General features: G+C 35.8%; 1 protein-coding gene across 6 annotated transcripts in view; it reads right to left on the reverse strand.

Moving 5' to 3' along the window:
• Positions 1–20,012, reverse strand: part of COL25A1 (collagen type XXV alpha 1 chain) — a gene marked incomplete at its 5' end in the record, with an annotated part of 478,255 nt that overhangs the window by 32,572 nt on the left and 425,671 nt on the right. For 4 of the 6 annotated variants that reach the window (XM_082389176.1, XM_082389174.1, XM_082389173.1 and 1 more), the window contains 9 exons: positions 936–971; positions 3,658–3,738; positions 7,110–7,136; positions 9,200–9,250; positions 9,881–9,943; positions 10,797–10,877; positions 13,096–13,140; positions 17,149–17,193; positions 17,817–17,840. In XM_082389176.1, coding sequence (XP_082245302.1) covers positions 936–971; positions 3,658–3,738; positions 7,110–7,136; positions 9,200–9,250; positions 9,881–9,943; positions 10,797–10,877; positions 13,096–13,140; positions 17,149–17,193; positions 17,817–17,840 — 453 coding nt within the window. The remainder of the gene's footprint in view (positions 1–935; positions 972–3,657; positions 3,739–7,109; positions 7,137–9,199; positions 9,251–9,880; positions 9,944–10,796; positions 10,878–13,095; positions 13,141–17,148; positions 17,194–17,816; positions 17,841–20,012) is intronic. The other 2 variants (XM_082389177.1, XM_082389178.1) reach the window with 2 other exon arrangements.

Raw genomic sequence — 20,012 nt, forward strand, 5'->3', positions numbered from 1 at the left:
GGCAGATGAGATAATACTTGGATGAATATAGGAACACTGAGGTCCAGTGAAAATAATGACTGCCTGAAACAGGTTTTTAGAATTGAAGAGCTTGGAATTCTTTTTGATTCTTAAAAATGTAGCAAGGACTTCAGGTATATTTGCTCATTTTCAGGAAGACTATGCCTAGATTTGCAATGAATTTATTATGATATTTGTAAACATAGAAACTATTCTAGCACAACTTTTTTAGTATTCCTATTTCTGTTTTACTATTCTTGTTTATTCTATGAGTCTTGTGATATGAAATAATTCAGGGTTTTAAACTCATTCTAATGTTGGTGAGTTATCAACATCAGTTTGATCTTTTTCTTACTGCCTGAACTCAAAGTTCATCTTCAGAAGACTTCTAAATATTGAGGACCTGTAGCTGAAATTTAAGAGATGGAGCTGTTAAGAACCATAGAAAAGAGACAAAATGACAGAAGACAGACAAGTCATTTCAATGAACCGAGATTTGAAAGTTAGTTCCAAAGAAGAAGTTACACTTCTAATATGGACATAAACATAAAAGGAAAAGCAAGTTAAAATAAATTCCCATGATTTTGATTCCTTCAGAGGGCCCCTCCCATGGAATTGCAGGAAGTGTTCATTGGTTATGGAAAAATCTGTCTGGGATTCTACGACAATGAAGCCAATTAGATTGGTCATTCTTCCCACGTCACAAGTTATCCAGACTTGAACCCAGGCTTCAGAAAGATGTTCTGCAGTTTAGGCTGTATGACAAACAAGGCTGCAACCCAGGCTTTGTCTACCTTTCCCTTTTCTGCCACTATCTTTGTCCACTTTGTCCTGCTCCAGTCCTATGTACCCCTCATCATTTGATGGGAGTCTGTCCTGAAGCATAAGACTCCTAGCCACAAAACATGTTGGAGCAAGTTGAGGCGCTGACTCACCCGGGATCCTGGCTTTCCGTCTAAGCCAGATGCTCCCTGTGTGATTTGGTTGGTAGCAGGGTTGGTGGGTGTAACACGAATGACAAGAACAGAGATTAGTATGAGGTACTGATGAACAAATGTAACACTTCAACAACATAATACGCAGTCACAGGGTTCTGGGATGAATATCACATTGCTACAAATTGTTAGTTAAAAAAAAAAAACCATGTGACAATAAACACCCCACAGATGATGGCATTTTTATGACATTTCCATTTGATAAATTCTTACTTAGAAATCAAGTGAATGAGGTTTATAAAGTGGGCTTTAAAATAGTTACCAGTAACAGTCTGGGTTGCTAATTTCCATATGAAATTAATTTTCTAAAGACTGTGCCATTCACAATATATTTCTTTTGGTTCTGAAAAAAAAATAACGGCCAATCTTCTAGGAAAGGGCTCATTATAATAATCAATCAAGTTAGAATTTCAGAGGAGAAGAAAACAGCTCTAGTTTTACTTGTTAAAATAGCATTTATGAATAACAAATGCAGAATTTTAACATGTCAGGGTGACTGGGTTTTACACAGACGATACTCATTGTTTTCTGGATTGTTCTTACTGTGTTCACATTAGTCACCACTAGAGGGACTTCTAGGAACAGGAAAAAGCCAGAAAAATTTCATGAGTCCAGAAAGAAATAACTGTCCCAAACAACATTGTTCCTCAGCTCACTTCAAATAATCAAGCATCAAAGTCTGAATGGGAAATACTTTAAAAATTGAATGTTGTTCTCAGGCAATGCATGCTTTTCTTTCCCTTCAACTCTAGGCTATGCATAACGTATGACTAAAAGATGACATTTTCAATGCTTGTTTCAATTATAAGCACAATTACTTTTTTGGTATGGCTTTTGTATCTCAAAACTCAAATGTTTATTTATAGTCCTTTAAAAATGTTGATTTGACCAAGGAGTATTTAAGAAAGACAATGCACTAGTTCTATACATCTCTTGGCAAGGTTGCAGAACTATTTCCCCATTTTATGCTTCAGATGTAGTTAATAATACAAAATGGAAGAAAAAAAATTTATTCCAGCTGCAAACTCTACAAATGATGCTATATCATACATTTTGGGGAGTAATTTTCGTTTTTTATTTTACAATTCCTTCTGTACAATCCTATTGTGAGTCAGATTATAACTGCAAAATTCAATTTACTTAGAAATGATTAAAATTAAAAAAAAATATGTGTGCTATCATTTGCTTAATGCTAGCATATGTAAACCTTTTGGCTAAATGTTACATAAAAATGACCACTAGTCCTAGATTTGAAATTAGGGCAAACTTTAAAGAAATCAGATTGAGGGTTTAAATAAAATAGAAATCCAAACTTTCTTTTGCTTTTTGATACTTTCTTCAGAGTCACCATTATTATAAAATTTAAAAATAAATAGGGGGATGATAAAATTTTGGCACTGATAATATAATATTATATTTACCTGGAATGTGAATTAATGACTCACATATGTTATACAGGTTTTAGGTTTTATACCTGTGGCATGATCTAATTGGTGTGATTTAACCTATACTCTAATATGAGGCTTACATCATTCAATAAATGAATACATATTAAGCATCTACTACTTGCCTGATCTATGTAAGGCATCGGCTATCAAGAGGAATACTTTAGTACTTAGAATACAGTACTTGTGGGAAAAATAGTCACCAATTTTTTTATGGAGACGTGTATAAACTATTTTCTATTACCAATTTTATGTCATATTTTAATAATGTAATCTATAATGTTCTTTACTGACTTTTATCTGCATTCACTGAATAGACAGCATATGAAAAGCTTGAAACTAAAACTCATATTTAGGAATTCCCTGGCGGTCCAGTGGTTAGGACTGCTCTTCCACTGCAGGGGACACAGGTTCGATCCCTGGTCAGGGAGCTAAGATCCCGCATGCTGCACGGTGCAGCCAAAAAAACCCCCAAAAAACCAAAAAACACCCTCATATTTAATAATCATTTAAAAATATCTTTTTAGTTGTTGTGGAAAGAAGACTAGCATAAAGTGCATGAAAGGTGGAAATCTCCTTTTCATTAAAAATAAAAATCTCTAAATAACTGCAAAATACTTCTTCCATACTCTCCATTATTGCCACAAGAACCTCGTAAGAGGGCATTTCCAGCACAAACAACATACAACATTTAGACCACAATATGATTGATTAATGTAAGGAGCCACGGCACTGACCTCATGCCTTCAGCAATGGCCAATTGCATACCTGCCACCAACAGGGGGCTATGGTGTTTGGTATTGAAGAAGAAAAAATAAAAATTGAGGGAGGATTTGACACTACACTAAATAATAAAAACATTTGGGAGAAATTATGAAATAATCCACATAATAATTTTTTAAAGGGGAGGGTGATGGGAGAAGAATTGTCAGCCTTAAAAGAGGACGGTTGGAAAAAAAAAAAAAAAAGAGGACGGTTGGCATGTATGTAATTGAACGACAGAACATTTATGGCATTGTTTGTTACAGGGTCTTCCTCTGACACAAGAGCAGACGTCAGAGAAAACAAAACTGGGCCGAGCTCTGCGCGAACACAGTATGTTTTCCAGTTACAGAAATCTCAGCCATAAGATGGTCACTGAGTAAACCGGAGTTCTTACTTAGGGTAGAAAGAAAAGTCTGAGATTTGCACTGAAATGGAAAGTTTTCTTTACTTACTGGAAGACCAAGGGGTCCTCTGTCACCCTTTTGACCTGGTTCACCCTTCAATCCTTTAACACCATTTAACCCTGGTTCACCCTAAATGCAAAAGCAAATGCCGATTTTGGTTGCTATCATGGGTGTTTCAACTTCGAGAGAAGAGAGCCAGTCTCTGAAATGGTTGCAGATCCCAGTTTTAGGTAACAGCAGAGTCAGGCTAGATTTGTCTTGCAACAGTTCAAAAATAATTTAAAAAATTTTAAGAATGAACAAACTGAAATTGACAATTAAATAATATTCTAGGAAGCAGAACTCCTGAGAAAGTGTGCTCCTTACAATCAAAATGTATATGTCTGAGCTTCGAATTTTTCAGTTTTACCTCAAGGAAATTGGTGTTATGCTACATTGTTCTGACCAAGTAAATCAAAGACAATCGGAGTGGAGGATACTGAAGGAGGCTGAGCAGGAAAGACTCACTCTGCTGGAATGGAAAACTGGAATATGCAGGACAGTGTTATATATATGAATATTTTAAGCCTTTAAGCATATTGCCCAGGGGAATGAGCTAAAAATGTAGCAACTGACTTTTAAAGTAATGTCATTTGGTGAATCCTCATTCACTGACATTGCAAGTCAGGTCCCTACATGGATTAATCAATAGAATGGACAACAAAGAGCCAATCCTAGAGGAGAATGTGAAGATCACAGAACTTATATGTGGCTTTACTAACTGTCTGTCTGTCCAATCTTAGAATAAAGTAGGTTAGAATTTAACTTAAGGTGACAATACAAAAGCCATGATAAGTGATAAATTCTCTTGACTCTGTTTTTAAAAACCTAAGAATGTAATACACTATTTTCTATCAGCAGCAGCATGTTAGAAATAGAATTCTGACCTGTTCCCTTCTCAGCTTTTAAGTACAGATATTAATTTCATCAAGAAAATCTTGAAAGACTTGTGGAAGGAAGATGATTTCAGTTTTAAATGCCCTATAGAGTCTTAAGTGGTGGAGGTGGGAGAGGGGAGATGTTATGCTTACATGGCAGGAGGGATTATTAATCTGGGCAGTATTTCCCAGGTTTTTGCTTGATGGTGCAAATCAGTGCAGTACTTGTTAAAGAGTCCAGGGCACGACCTGGACCATAGCAGCACAGGAATGGTATTTTTAATGTCTCCTAGGTGATTCTTCTCATCAGGAAATTCTAGGAAACAGTGAGCTAGAGTCATCCATGGAACCATGCTATATATTTGAACTTTCAAAGGGGTCACAAAATAATAAACACATTGGCATGACCTAATGGAGTTTGGCAGTTCTGAGGAGAGGAAGTTTGCAATGCTGCCACTGTAGAAAAGCCAAATGTTCTATGGCTGGTAAAGTGTGATCCTGGGAATGTCCCAGAGCTAGAGTCAATGTGAGATTAAAGCCAAGGCTCAGTAGTCAACTGCAGTTAACTGGTCTAAACTTGAGATTCAGGGCTTTGCATGTGTGTGGACTTTCATTCAGCAAGTGATCTTAAGATGATGAATAGGAAGGGCAGCCTTGGTAGGCTATGAAGTTCTTTGGTGAGGAACCATGCATTGATAGGAATGGGTGTTAACCGAGAAGGTAGGTTTAAACAATCAAATTCTGGGGCAAAAATTTCAAATTTCAACTCTGAACCTAAATTCTAGTCCCAGATCTGTCATTTAATTGGCAGTGTAATTTAGAGCAAATAACCTAAATCTCCTGAGCCTATAGTTTATTATCTATAAAATCAAGGAGCTAGCACAGGTAATCTATGAGATGTTTTCAACTTTATAATTCTCTGAAATCTATGATTTAAATAACAATTGAAGTTAAGTGTAGGCAAAGTGAATCATTGCCTTGTAGATAGCAAAAGGATCTTGGGCATCTATTAATGTAATGGTGATGGGGTAACTGAATCACTCATAGAATTAAAAACTCAATCTTGGTGGTTTTGGCCTGAGTCATTACAATTAATCTGGTCTTCAGTGGTACCTTAAAATCCAAACAGAAGTCAACAGAAGGAAATATTATTTAGTCCAGTGTGAGGAAAGAGGCCCAAGAAGGCTAGATAAGTACCTAGACCACAGAGCTGATAGATAAGCTCTCTTTTGACCCCAACAAAAATGTTCTTACCCTAAACTATAATCCACGCCACTGAGACACTGTCAATCACTGGCCTTATCAGAAGGTAAGGTATTCTAAGAAGAATAAAGAGGCACGAACTCTTTCCTTTCTTGGGTGAGTCACCTGCTTCATCTCGAAAAGGAAACTCAGGTTTCTGGAGTCAGACCAATCCCTCTGCCACCCCTAAAGCTGGGTGGTCAGCGGGAGTGCTCAGAGGAGAGGGTGGGCTGCCTCTAGGCTTTCTGATTCTTAGTGCCAACACTGCATTTATGTGTCCCCTCACCCCCTCTCCATTTCAATGCATCAACTCACTACTGCAGAGCTTTCAAGAGTCATTGAACCTTTTCTCAAGCAGCCTTGAGGACTAGCTGAATTTTTCTGTTCAGAACAAAGCATCAAAACACAAGATTACAATAACAACTGACGTTTATTGGGTGTTTATTAACAGCTGCACCGCATATTCTGCGAAGTGTTCTATAATCATACCTCATTAAATCATCACAACACTCTGAGGTAAGTTACTTAGTTGAGTAAATGAAGGATTAGAGAGGGTAAATAATCTCCCCAAGGTGACACAGCCTGTCAGTGGCAAAGCTGAGGTTAGAACATACGTCCTCATCACATATGCTCACTGAAAGAAGAAGCATGTCTTTCAGGGCTCATTTTAATCCTCCAAGGTGTCTTCTCGGTCTACACAAAGGCAAAGAATGCACCTTCATCCATCTTCACAATACAAACTGCAATAATTCTGACAAGGAAGGGGTATTCTCCATTGTTCTCTTGTTAATTCAGAGTATAGAATACGTGTATGTGATGTAACCTTCTCCTCAGTGTAGCATACTTGATATACCTCACCTCATTCTAGACTAGTGACCTCTGGGGGAGTACAAAATTAAGATGCTGGATAATTAAAGCATTTAGATGCAGTACCGCTATATGACAAGCAAGAAGTATCAACTAACAACATCTGAATATACAACTAAAGATACCATACTAAGAAAGAGCATCTGGACTAGTCTGAGAATCTCATCAGATTCACTTTTTTTTTTTTCCTTTTAGAATGTTGATTTTGAGTATATTATGATTAGTAACTTAAGAAACTTACATAGTGACAAGGAAAAAGGCAAAATGAGGACTAATTCATCTCTAGGTGATTTCACTTAAATTTGTTGTAAGTCACTCGTTGTTGTGAAATTTAAACATCTGGATACTTAAAGGCTTAAAGATTATCAACATTACTTGACAAATAAATAAGACAGGAGAGACATGCTTCTGTCATGCTTCCCCACGATTAACAATGAAACAACCATCAAATAATCAAGGGATTTGTTGGATTACCTTTGGTCCAGGAAGTCCATGGGGTCCCTGAAAATGGAAAACACAGCTTTTAATTAAGAATTGATTCACTTTTCCCCAGCAGAGGTGACTATTAACTATTATATAAAGTAACAAAAGAGATGTATAACAAGAATCTTCTTGTTTGAGCTATAGCTAGAGGAAGGCCAGTGGATGTTAATACCTAGTGAAAGTTCCTTCTAGCTCTTGGATTGCTCTGTAATAGGAAATTCATTAATAGCAATTCTTTCTGCTAAATACCTGTGAGAGGGAGGGGGGAATCTGCCAGGGTTATATGGAAGAAAAAAAAAAAACAGAAAAAAGTGTTTGTGAACCCACACTACTTCTATTTTTCAAATCCCTATTTAAAAAAATCTAGGTGGAATATGTGAGATACCTTATGAGTTTAAAATTTGCTTTAAAAGTTTTGAACTTTAAGTACCAGTGAAGAGGAGACCTTTTCAATTACTAACTGCCCTAGACCCGAGGTTTTAAGAAATCTAAAGGAGCAAGAAAATGAGGAGATGACAGTCAAGTTTGGAACCCTGTTGCATCATTTCTTTAAGGCTAAGAAAAGGATTCTAGTACAGGAGTGCTAAACATTATTATTTAGAACGCATTCATTTTTACAAAGATGAATTATTCAAGGCTCTTGTAACAATTATTTACCAGTGGAAGGAAGTCACAACACATTCATGGATCAGGGCTTTTCCCCTGTATTTTGTGGAAAATCTAAGTATAGAGACTAATTAGTCAACCTAAACTAACTAAAGATTACTGTGGATTGCTTTAAACTTTCAAGTCATTTAAATGAACTATTTGGAGACAGAAGTATTTAAATACTCATCAGCAAAATCATACAACAGAAGGAAAAAGTTGTTGTTTTTTTTTTTAAGCAAGCAATACATAGATATTTGTTACATGTCTACATTGGAATAATATTTTCCCTTTGGATACGTTATGGATAAACATTTTCAGGAAATGGCCATTTTATCAAGTATTCTTATTTCATTTTAGAAATGGTTTTAAATTCCTTTAAACTAATTAATTTTATGATATGAATGGATATAGCATTTTCAAATTTAATTTTCTAACTTAAAGTGGCGGGAGTATTAAAAAAAGCCAAAAGTATGCCATTTGCTTGATTCTTAAAGCACTGTTTAGTTTTAAGAAAATCAGGTTAATTATAATTGTTTTGTGGTATGAAATAGAAACGGCACTTAGTAAGACATAGATGATTGGGTCTGGGGCTATGCTCTGTGGTTTAGATCATTCCAATGATGTTCTTTGTTGGAGCACAACAGGAGGAGAGATTGACCGACAGTTTATTTAATCTCTGTGATTGAAGACATATGGTTTATCAGGACACTGACGAGACAAATGTGACCTTAGAGACTGCCTGACTTGTTCCCAACCTATCCCAGTCAAAAGCATTTGAAGCATTCTGCCTTCTAGTTCTAGCCTTAACAGAACTGTCATTAGGTAGACATTTGGAGAATTATGCTGGTTTAATGGCTACCTTCCTCACTGAACATAAGTTCTATGAGGACACAGTCATTGTCTCCACTGGTCACTGAGGGATACTTGCAGTAAACACTGTATTTACAGAAGTATGTAAAAGTGAAAAGAAAAAGATCCAACAATATGTACCATCTGTGGAAGTGAGACAATTTTTATCATATTATTTTATAAATGTTCTTATTGAACATTTCATTAAAGGGTCTCAATCCTCAAAGTTGGTTAGAAACATTCATTAATGGCTACAATTATTAATCTTGTTACGCTATTAATGGCCTAGAACAGTGGTTGGTTAAAATGATTTTCCAATGTTCATACCCTAAGAGTGGAGTAAAGCTTGCCAAATCTGTTTATTCAACTTTCCTATCACAAAACTACCCTATCTCTTTCCAACAGATGTGCTTGGGAGAGTGAAAGACAACACTGTAAAATCAGAAAAGCACCTCCTATTTTTTGTCCATTCCACAGAGAGTAGTACAACATACAAGCTGGCTGTTTTGAGGGGTGCGCTCACGTTTCCTCTGGTAGCATGCTCTTAAACAAATGATTATATTTTGGAGAGAAGGGAAACTTACCATGGGGCCTGGTGGGCCATGGGGACCTGGTGGGCCTGGTGGGCCTATGATCTGCATGTCCGAAAAATAAACATGAATTTGGTTACTTCATTTAGATAAGGCAGTTAGGCTTGAATCTCATGCTGGGCTTCTGCTAAGGCCATTAATGGTTGCAGAGGAAGAAGGATACTGGAACAAGTGATGCATTTGATTCTCTACATTTGGAAATTCCTTTGTGAGAATAAAAAAACTTAAAAAAAATACAGTTGTTCTACAAAAGCCAGAATAAATCAAAAGTACATTAAAAGAAAAGGAAGCAACTGATTACCAAGAAATGCTATAATGCTACAACTACTATTAAACTCTCAAATATTTCACTAAGCAACAACAAGGCTCTGGAGAAAAAAAGAACATAGGTTCTACATTCACAGAGCTCTACCCAAAAGCGTCGTGGGAAAACCATTGATTTTCTCCTCGGGATTAGATAGCCCTCTGAAAAATCGCTTCTAACTCAGACCTCTGAGACACTTTTGTCTCTCGCTGTACAAGGCTGACAGATATTTCTTCTACAGTTTGACAGACCAAGAGGTTCATGGCCTTTCTACTGTTGATAAACCATCTGGCACAGGTTGAAGTCGGTGAATAATTGGCCCATTTCAGAGTTTTTCAGGAACCATGGAAGTTCAGCCCCCATGGACTTACGGAAGGACCCTGAGGACCTGGCAATCCCGAGTCTCCTTTTTCTCCTTTCATTCCATTGGCACCCTACAAATAACCATTAACAGTTGAGCTGGTCAAGTAAGGAACAGCTGAATTTTCTCCCCAAATCCATCATCCTCTTGAAATTTTTATAATATCATGCACATGATAATGTAAGAGAAGGATTTATCCCCTTGCATTTTAGCCTCAAGCTAAACAGCAAGCTTCCTCAAATCCCTAGGATTGTGCGTGATATGTGAAATAAATTATAAAGTAAATGAAACTAAGTTCTGCTTGATTGGTTAAACTTACACATTGCTAAATATATCCAATTATAACTGTTATATTTTTAATGGTGGTGCTGACTTAAAATAGCAGTCCTTTAACTTCGTTTTCACTGACACTTATTTACACATTTCCTTGTTTTAAAAAATGATCTAGGGCAGTGAGGTTCTCTACATTTTGTTCCCCACATTTTTCTACATTTCCCTCTCCAGATTCTCAGTAAAAATTATGGGGGAAACCATAAAAACACCATCCCATAATATTGTAACACAAGGAGAACACTTCCAGAGTAATTTGTTTTTTAATTATTTTGTATTTTTTAGTTTTTTAAAATTATTGTTTATTTAAAAATGATCAGTTACATCCTACATTAATGACCAACTCTATTTATTTTACTATCTTCTAGTGAAAATAATTCAGGAAAGCATAAAGGTTTATTTTATAATTCATTTGGTTAGATGCTTTAAAATTTCTTCTAGAGCCTTAGTTGTAGTAATTAACCAAAAACACTTCAAATATTTAAAAATAAAAATATTAAATGAACCATTAGATGAGACTGCAGCTAATAGTACAACTATTTTCTGATTATTTACTTTATCTTAATATGAATACATCTTTAAAAATATAAACATACCGGTAATCCAGGAAGTCCAATTCCTCCTTTTTCACCTGGCATACCTGGGTCCCCCATGTCTCCCTTTGAACCTTTGAGTCCCTACAAATGATATGGTTTGCACTTAAGAATCATACTGACCATGGATGGTTACATAATAGGGAAAACAGAATTCCAGATTACTTTTGCCAGTAGATGGGCCTCAGGCTGAAATGATTCTGATTTTCATTTTTAGGTAGAGTTATCTCTTACAGCAACCTTCTACATTGAATCAATACTATTTCCTCTTGTAATGGAAGAGATTAAATTCTATTACTTAGGCCATTTAAGTATGAAAAGCAGGAATGTAAGTGTTGACATCATTTCTCCTGATTCCACATTTTTACCTGGCAGCTAATTCTATATCACCAGTCCTGAAAACAAATTAATGGGTTTAATGCACAATATACATTTTGAAGCAGGACCTAGTGTTATAGTAACAAAGGTCCAAATAAATTTTTCACATCTCCACTCATTATATCCCTCTATTCCCATTAAATGCAGGCAGAGGTTCCAATCACCAACAGTTTTCAATGGTCCCATCTACAGACAGGTAGATCATTCACTATACACTAACGCTCAATTAATGCTTAGAAATACTTTCACTTTTCCAGTGTTCTTATTTTGTTCTCGTGACATCTCTATGAGGTGATCCAGGATGTGATTTTTATTCTCTTTTTACAGTGAGGAAATAGATATATGTGTATTTTGAATGCAAAAAAATAGGAATTTTGTGATACTAATACTGAAATTAATGTATATCGTTAAGCATTTTCATCCAAGGAGGTTCACTGCAGTATGACCAGATGGCCCATTCTTCAGCAGAGATGATCATAGTTACTTTAGTTATGGTCATAGGGATCCCTGGTTGCACTAACCTGTTCACATTTTCTATACTAAAAACTACTTAAGGACAGGAACTTGTCTTTTCTTGTTACGTATATCTATTTCATAGCACTTATTTCAGAGTCACCCACTAGGTGGGTGGGTAGGTACCTAAATAGATAGATGGATCTTATAGTTAATCAGATCCTGGTTGGTTTTAGGAATCTAATAATAGAGAGCAGGAGGATAGCTAACCCACTGGACCTAGTAGTAGAAGAAGACCTTGTGAAGCCCATAGAAAAAAAATTCAGCTATTGTATATGTAGGGATGACATACCACGTAGTATGTCATTATGTATGTCAAATTATTTATAATGACTAACTGGGGGAGGTAATACGATCAGATTTTTAAATGCTAATGTGATCTCTGATGGATATAGCAGATCATCTAAAGTCTCTTTTATAACTACCACATGTTAATTTAGTGTGATGTTATATGATTTCAATATACAACTCTGATATTAAAATAACCCTTCTCTTAATTTTCTTATCTAATACTATCTCCTGAGAAGGATATTTCACAAACTGTATCAAGAATGTCTTTGATTTCTAATGATCTTCTTGATTTTAGCCATTTCTTAGGTAAATAATAGAAGCCCAGAAAACATCAAATATCTTGAAACTAATCCTTGTGATTAGATTCTGAATTTTGAATACTGTCCACATTCTCCTAGTCAGATTCATTTCTACCAGGTGTTGGGAAACCATGGCTTACAGGCCAAATCCAGCCCAGGAATTGTTTTTGTACAGGCTGAATGTTTAAAACAAAATTTAAGTGGCATTAAAAAAATCTGATAGAGAATGTCTATGGCCTGCAAAGCCTAAAACAGTTACTATCTGTTTCTTTATAGAAAATGTTTGTCAACCTCTGTTTTAGGGGAAACCCTCGGAGATACTGCCATATTCTACAAAGCTGCCAAGTGTCCTGCTTGTTTCTGTCTTTTCTAATGATCTAGAAAATTAGGTACAATCTTTATTTGGGGAAAGAAAACCATGTCAAAATAACACATGTAAGCAATGTCTAATTTTGCGGAAACTACCGTCACAGCTTTAAATCTTGAATTATTTGTATCCACTGACAAGAATTAGGCGATTCTTACTAAATTGGTAATTATCTTACAAGTCTAATAAAAATTCACAGAGATGTCATGGTAGATTGATAGGGATTATTAAGGCAAATCTAAAGCATCATATAACTTGTATGTTTGTACAAAGAAAACTAATGCCTAATTTAAAACCAATTGCTTTTTAGAGTTAATGTAGTCTCCAGAACAGAAGGTAAGAAAAAAAAAAAGAGAATATCATAAGTCAACACTCATGCCTTTTGGTCTTCAAACCTATAACAGAAGGTCATCAATAATGATGCTTTAAATGACAGTATGTCTTTGAAAATTACCTGCTCTCCATCAACTCCTGGGACTCCTGGAGATCCTGGCTCTCCCTATTAAGATAAAAATTTGATGGCTAGCTTCTTATTTATTATTGGTAGCATACTACACCAAGTAAAAATGAGGCAAAAAATGATGCTAGTTGGTAACAGTACAATTTAACTTTCAGCAAATGCATCATAATTCAAGTACGTTATTACATCATACCACATGACTATACAAAGTGAAATAATGTTTTTTTTTCTTTTGGCCACACTGTGCGGCATGCAGGATCTTAGTTCCTCCACCAGGGATCGAACCCGAGCCCCCCTGCAGTGGAAGCCCAGAGTCTTAACCACTGGACCGCCGGGAAATTCCAAAATAACATTTTTTTGAATATTATGTATAATAATACTTACATATCGCTAAGATTCAGTGTTTTTATTTTTTCCCTCATGTGAGATTCAGGCTATAAGAATTTGGTGAAAGAAAACTGAAATCATCTGATGGCTGACCATATCCTATAGGAACAACCTATATGCCTCAGCTAGTTAATTTTTTCCTCCTTAAAATTCTGTATGATTTCTCTTATTTTCCAATTTGAGAAAAAAGCAAAAACATGGTAGTTAACTTGAGAAAGAGTAAAATGAAAGGCCCCATATGTTTATAATATTTAACCTGGCATTGTTTGAGCAGTGAATACAAATTCATAATGATTGTGAATGTGCTATTTCCAGATAAGCCTCACTGAAGGATATAATAAATCAGATAATATCTTAATCCACAGAAAATTACTTTTGGATCAATTCAATTTCCTATACTATGCTAGGAACGAACTAAGTTTACTATTCATATTATGATTTATTAGAACCCTTGACAAACCCAAAATAGATGGATTTATTTTTTCTTAACTGAAGATGTTCCATTAAAGACAAATTAAAACAATGTGCTAGAGATTTATTCAAACAACAAATGTCCAGTTACCTTTCACTTGGAAAGGTACTGAACAAACAAATTCTTTGAAAGGCAAGATATTATTTTATATCATTGGATCATTTATGTAGACCCCATTATAAATATCTCTGATGCCCACACCTCGGAAACTTTGTAAAAACAATTCTTTGGAGTGTGTGAGTAGCCTGCCTCGCAGACAGATTTCCAAGGGAACTGACTTGAGGCTGTATTTTTCTAGAAAGTCTTGTTTGGTGATGTTATAAACCACAATATTGAAATGGTTAGCGCTCCTTTCCCTGGTTAGAACTTTAAGAGCTATTGGTCATAGTGTGAAATCTGAGCCTTCCAAATGTTAAAGGAAGGCATGACAAACACATGAAAAAAAAAAAAAAAAGAAAAAAACCTTTTTAAAAAAATTCCAGATTTCCTGCTCTTTGTGGTAGCGGCAACATTTATTTTGCCACCAACAAGTCTGTTAAGGTTGGATGCAACTGGCTAAGCCCTAGTTTCACGCAGTCTGAATACCCGTCAGCACTCTGGGTCCGGTAATTGTTGCTATGCTTTTCCCTTCAAAATGTGACCCACAAATGTTTAAAAGAAAATTTGTATGTATAATTCATGAGTTATTCATTTATCCTGCACCCACCAAAAGTAGTTTGTAAAGAGTTATTTGATGTATAAGAAGTCAAATAGTCCTTGTTTGATAAAGGAAGGAGGAATGCTAATTTGAATAGGTTCCCACTCAGTCTGAGGCTGTGTGTCCTGAGTGAGAATGGGTTTTATATTTGCCTCGTGTCGAATTTGCTGACTCCTGGTCATAGGCACATCTCCCTCCAGTTATCCCAACCTTCTCAAGGGGAGATAATGGAAAGCATAAAGGACTGTATCAACTAAGCCAAGATCTCAATTACGAGACCACTGTGGCGTGTACGAGGTGGGCCAGAGGGCTGGCATAGTGGGAAGGGTGGCACGGTAAGAGGTAAGGGAGTATGACTAACAACCCTCCCCCACCCTACTTGTCTAGACATTCACTTGGTCAATTTCTTTTCCTTTCTTTTCCTTTCCTGTGTTTCTTTTCCTTTCAGTTTCAGCTCGAAGTCATCCTTGACCCCAAGGCAGAGAGGAGCCTTCCTGTACGCATCTTAACCAATGCACTTACTCTCTTTATTAATAATTGTGCCTTTATTTGCCTTTCTCCATCCCTGGGCTAAAAGCTCCTTGTTAAAACCCCTTGCTGGGCTTCCCTGGTGGTGCAGTGGTTAAGAATCCGCCTGCCAATGCAGGGGACACGGGTTCGAGCCCTGGTCCGGGAAGATCCCACATGCCGCGGAGCAGCTAAGCCCGTGTGCCACAACTACTGAGCCTGTGCTCTAGATACCACGAGCCACAACTACTGAAGCCCATGCGCCTAGAGCCTGTGCTCTGCAACAAGAGAAGCCACCGCAACGAGAAGCCCAGGCACCGCAACGAAGAGTAGCCCCTGCACGCCACAACTAAAGAAAGCCTGTGTGCAGTAACAATAGACCCAACGTAGCCAAAAATAAATAAATAAAATAAAACCCCTTGCTATATCCTAGTATCTTTACTAGATATCAGTATTTACCATGGAATAGAGGCCCCAAGTTAATTGTTGGTTAATATAATTAATAAATGAATAGCAATTGGATTATAAAACACAGGGGATGTAGGTTTTAATGATATAGCTTTCTTGGCTAGGTAGCTAGGTAGCTTTCTTTGGGTCAAGTACTTTTTGGGCTTCTGTAGGCCTTTGGGCTATAAAGAAGAGTCAAGTCCCAGAAGTTTTTGAGGTTTGTGTGGAATAAGGTACATATTTAGCATTGAGGACAATTTTGCTTCTGGAGACTTAGTCAAGTGGGGGCATAAAGCAAGGAACTTAGATCTTGGTTGACTCTACACAAAGGAAAAAGGAATCTACAGATTTCCCTCTAGGTTTTCTAGTCCAGCTCACCAAGATACTAAAGAATAGGGATCCAGGCCAACTTGCTTACTAGGAATAAAGACTGCATATGATTGGAGCATTTTTTGTGTTATATCTCTTAGAGAGCAGAATGTGGTGGAGAAATAGAAAATTAAAAATCCCCAAACTTACAGTAATGTTATACATGAAATCTGTTTGAAATTAGCGTCTATGTTCTAAATATATCTCACATAGCCAAGGACCTCAGTAATATTTTACTGCATATTCCTTTTAATAATAGAAAAATAATTATTTCTATGTGCTAGCTTTCAGTTTTTAAGTATCTTGAAAGAGAAAAGTACAAAAGCTGATATGTGTGTGTGTGTGTGCATGTGTGTGTATGAGGTAGATTTAGCAAATAAAATGCCTTAAGAGGCATAAACAAAAGATGGATTTTGACACCACTTGAATCTCTTACAAAAAACCCAATGATGAAAGTCGTATTTCAACACGTGTAGCTCAGTTCTGAAAAGCCAGAATCGCTGGCCATGTGTTAATTGATCGAACGTGGTTTAATAAGCTTAAGTTTGGAGGGAAAAAGCTAACGTTACCAATAAATTTTAGATATAATCAAGTAATTTGGTTTCTACTGTTCATAGTTGGTATGTTTTATTAGATGAAATTTAAATGGCAGAATGTTTGAATATATATAGCAGGATGTGTTATAAAAGTGACTGAAAGTGATTCCTAAAATTGTCATTTGTGAATGTGTCATGCTGAAGCTTTTCTTGTTCTTTTTATTATGAAAGGATTGAAAGAAAGGATCTTTTTTGGTGTCAGAGTAAATTTTCCTTCAATCCTCTTCTATTTAAATATTTGCCTTTTTCCATACACCACATTTAGTGTTTCTTTACACTTACAATTTCTGTAAAACTTGTTTTTCCTTTGTTTAATATTCTGTTTTTCTGAATGTCCTCCTTCTAAATTTAATGCCATTTCTATTTCTCTCCCTTCTTTCCTAATTTTTCTTTTTTCTGATCCCTCTTCCTTCAGCCCAGACCCCAATTTCTATTCTCAGCTCTCTTAAGCAATATTGTTGATCTCAGCTCCTCCAGTATTTTGTAAGATTGATTTTCAGAGATACATATATTTAATATGGGATTCTCTGCACCATATGTAGTAAACGGAAACAAGTAAAATAAAGAATAACCTTTGGCCCTTGTAGTCCTTGAGGTCCAGGTGGTCCAGGGGGACCCTAAATCCAGAAAAGACAAAGTTTTAAAGTTTTAAAAGATAGTATCTGTAATAAAATGTATGCTTTAAATACTAAGTACACTCCACACCTCCCTAATTTCTATCATAATCAAATATCCTCCAGTATTGATTTGCAAAGAGGAAACATTTCACTGGTTAAGGAATTATAAAAACTACCTACTTATATGCAGAAAAAAATCAACACATTTAGGTTAAAATAATGCTCTAGAGTTGATTTGTAAGACAATGTAAAATTGCTGCCATGTCCCACATACATTTTTCGGGGTTGAATTAGCTTCCTAATATTTCCTGTGTTTCTAGAAACACTTCTCTCCTCCCCCCCACAAAGGCTTTGATTTCCCAAACACTAAAGAACAAAGCCATATTATTAAGATAAAGCCAAAGACTTTTAAGAAAAATAACAATAAAATTTTTTTTTGACATTTTTTACTAAGCAGACAAAGTGATTCAACTAGGGCAAATGTTGTAAAAGGTTATTAATATAAGAAAACATAACATTAAATATCAGATAAAAACAATGGCTACATTAGTACTATTATGACCGGCATGCATCAACACTGAATACAAAGTCACAAACCACAGAAATCATGCAATAGGAGTTACCGTGACTGTTAAGGTGGTAATCCTCTGTTGGGAAAATGTATTGATAAAGACAGAGTTACCTAATTTGTGTGCCAAAGTACAGTAATACATTTCTGAAATAAGATTTTGAATATATTTTGGCAAGACTGATGTCTTATAAGGAATTGACAAGATCCTGAAAACATATCATCTTTAAACGAATACCATAGATTGTAAAAATTCTTTTAAAATATCTTTTTAGAATTCTATTTAAAAATCTATGGATAAAGAAAAAAGAAATGTCAAAATTTTAATTCACTGATTTAAATTATGAAGTAAAATAGTGTACACTGGTGGCTTGTCAGCGTAATTGGGAGCTGAGAAACCTTCCTATTCATAAAAGCTCTATTTCTAGAGTACTTTGATTAGAGAAAACGGAAATATCTAATTGTATAAGTAATATTTTTTCTTTTAGTTTGTATCTCATTTGGTGCATTATAATTAGCTTGTGTGTGTTTGTGTGTGTCTGTGTGTGTGTGTGCCATGACTAAGACAGGAATTGACGCGGGATTCGCCTTGTTTCTTAATGTAAAGGGCTTGAATACTGTACCAAAATATATTCTCTCAAAGTATGAATCTCTAAAACAACCAATCCCCAATCCACAAACCATTTCTGTATTAAGATTTTCTAGTCTAAGTGCTGTACAAAAAGTTCTGTAAGGCCTGTACCACTTTATGTGATTTTAGGGGTGAGAACATTTTCCATTAGGAGCTCTGGTCCTAGACAAACACTGTCCAATTACATGTAAACTTGTGACTATCGGTTTAACTCCATCTTTTTGTCTTCCACTGCTCCCTTCCAACTTCTAATGCAAGGTGTTGGTTCTGTTTTTTATTGTCGTTGTTGTAAAAAATAATCTTAACATCATCCACACATCTCACTTCAAACACTTGAGTTTTTAGTGATATGGTGCATCATTCCTTAGAAAACAATATATTTATGCACGTGTACAGATGGTTCAAGTTTGTATTCCATGATAACATCAGTCACGGTCATTACAGCTTCAGAGAAAACAGGGTAGGAAAAAATAACCAGTGGTTCTAAGATAGAAGGCAAAATGGCCACAAACTGGGGCAAGGTTATAAAAAAGTCAAGGCCCAGATTTTTATACCATCATATCTATGTAACATAAGGCACCACTTATTTTATTCTTAAGGGATTCACCTAAAGCAAGAGTTGAATTTACGGTTATGAGAAAGCTACCTCTTTGCTCCTATATGGGTAGATGAGTCATTTTAAAAAGGCTATTAGAAAATTATAGAGTAGAAATAATTTCTTTATCATTACTTTCCAATTATAAATTACATTTTTAACTAGACAGCAAAAACATAAAACCTTAGAGAGGGAAGGAGTTTAAAATTTAACGTCTCAGAGGTTTTCCAACCTGAGCCATGTATGATTGATTTTCCACCTAAGCACAAAACTAGCTTGTCTTTTTTAAAGTTCAAGGATAACAACATGTTTTAAAATGAGTTGCCTAAAAAAAAAGAACATTATTATTGGAAACTGAACTATAACAGAAGGGGTTTAAATAAGCTTGTTAAATAACTATATTTGTGAGACCTAAAAATTATACAGGGTAGGTTCCACCCAGTTAACAGAAGAACAAATGATAGAAAACTAAGCTAACTACTCAAAAACATAGTTTTAACTGCCATCTTGAAGAACCAGTGTGCAGACACTCAGAGATGTCCTAAAGATGTTGGTTCACTTTGGATTTCTTGAATCTGGTTCCTCTAAGTTAAAACTACATAAACTCAGCAGGGTTCTCTGTTGAACTTCAGTCATGATTTGAAAACTAGAATTTTTGGTAGTGATGGAGAAAGACATGTCATTCTCTACTGAGGCACGATGTGAAATGGGAGGCATGAGTTAAAGAAGCTGTAAATTGGTTGAAGGCTAGCAGGATGCTTTGTGATTTATTCTCTGAGATGCTTATGTGAATCTCTTTAGAATTAAAACTTATTTTCTTTCACGTATCATAATGATGCAAGCTTAAAATCACCCCTGATTTACACTAGAGAAGAGGTTTAGTTTATATGGTGTTGAGAAATTTTAAAAGCTTGAGGTAGGAAACGAAAGGTTTTACTGCTAATTGTGGAAACATAACCACCTTAAATAAAAATCAAAATAAACGGCTATGACAAATGCTCATGTAAATACGGGCATACCTCAGA

Source organism: Balaenoptera borealis, assembly GCF_965194805.1.
Source record: "Balaenoptera borealis genome assembly, chromosome: 4".
NCBI lineage: Eukaryota > Metazoa > Chordata > Mammalia > Artiodactyla > Balaenopteridae > Balaenoptera > Balaenoptera borealis.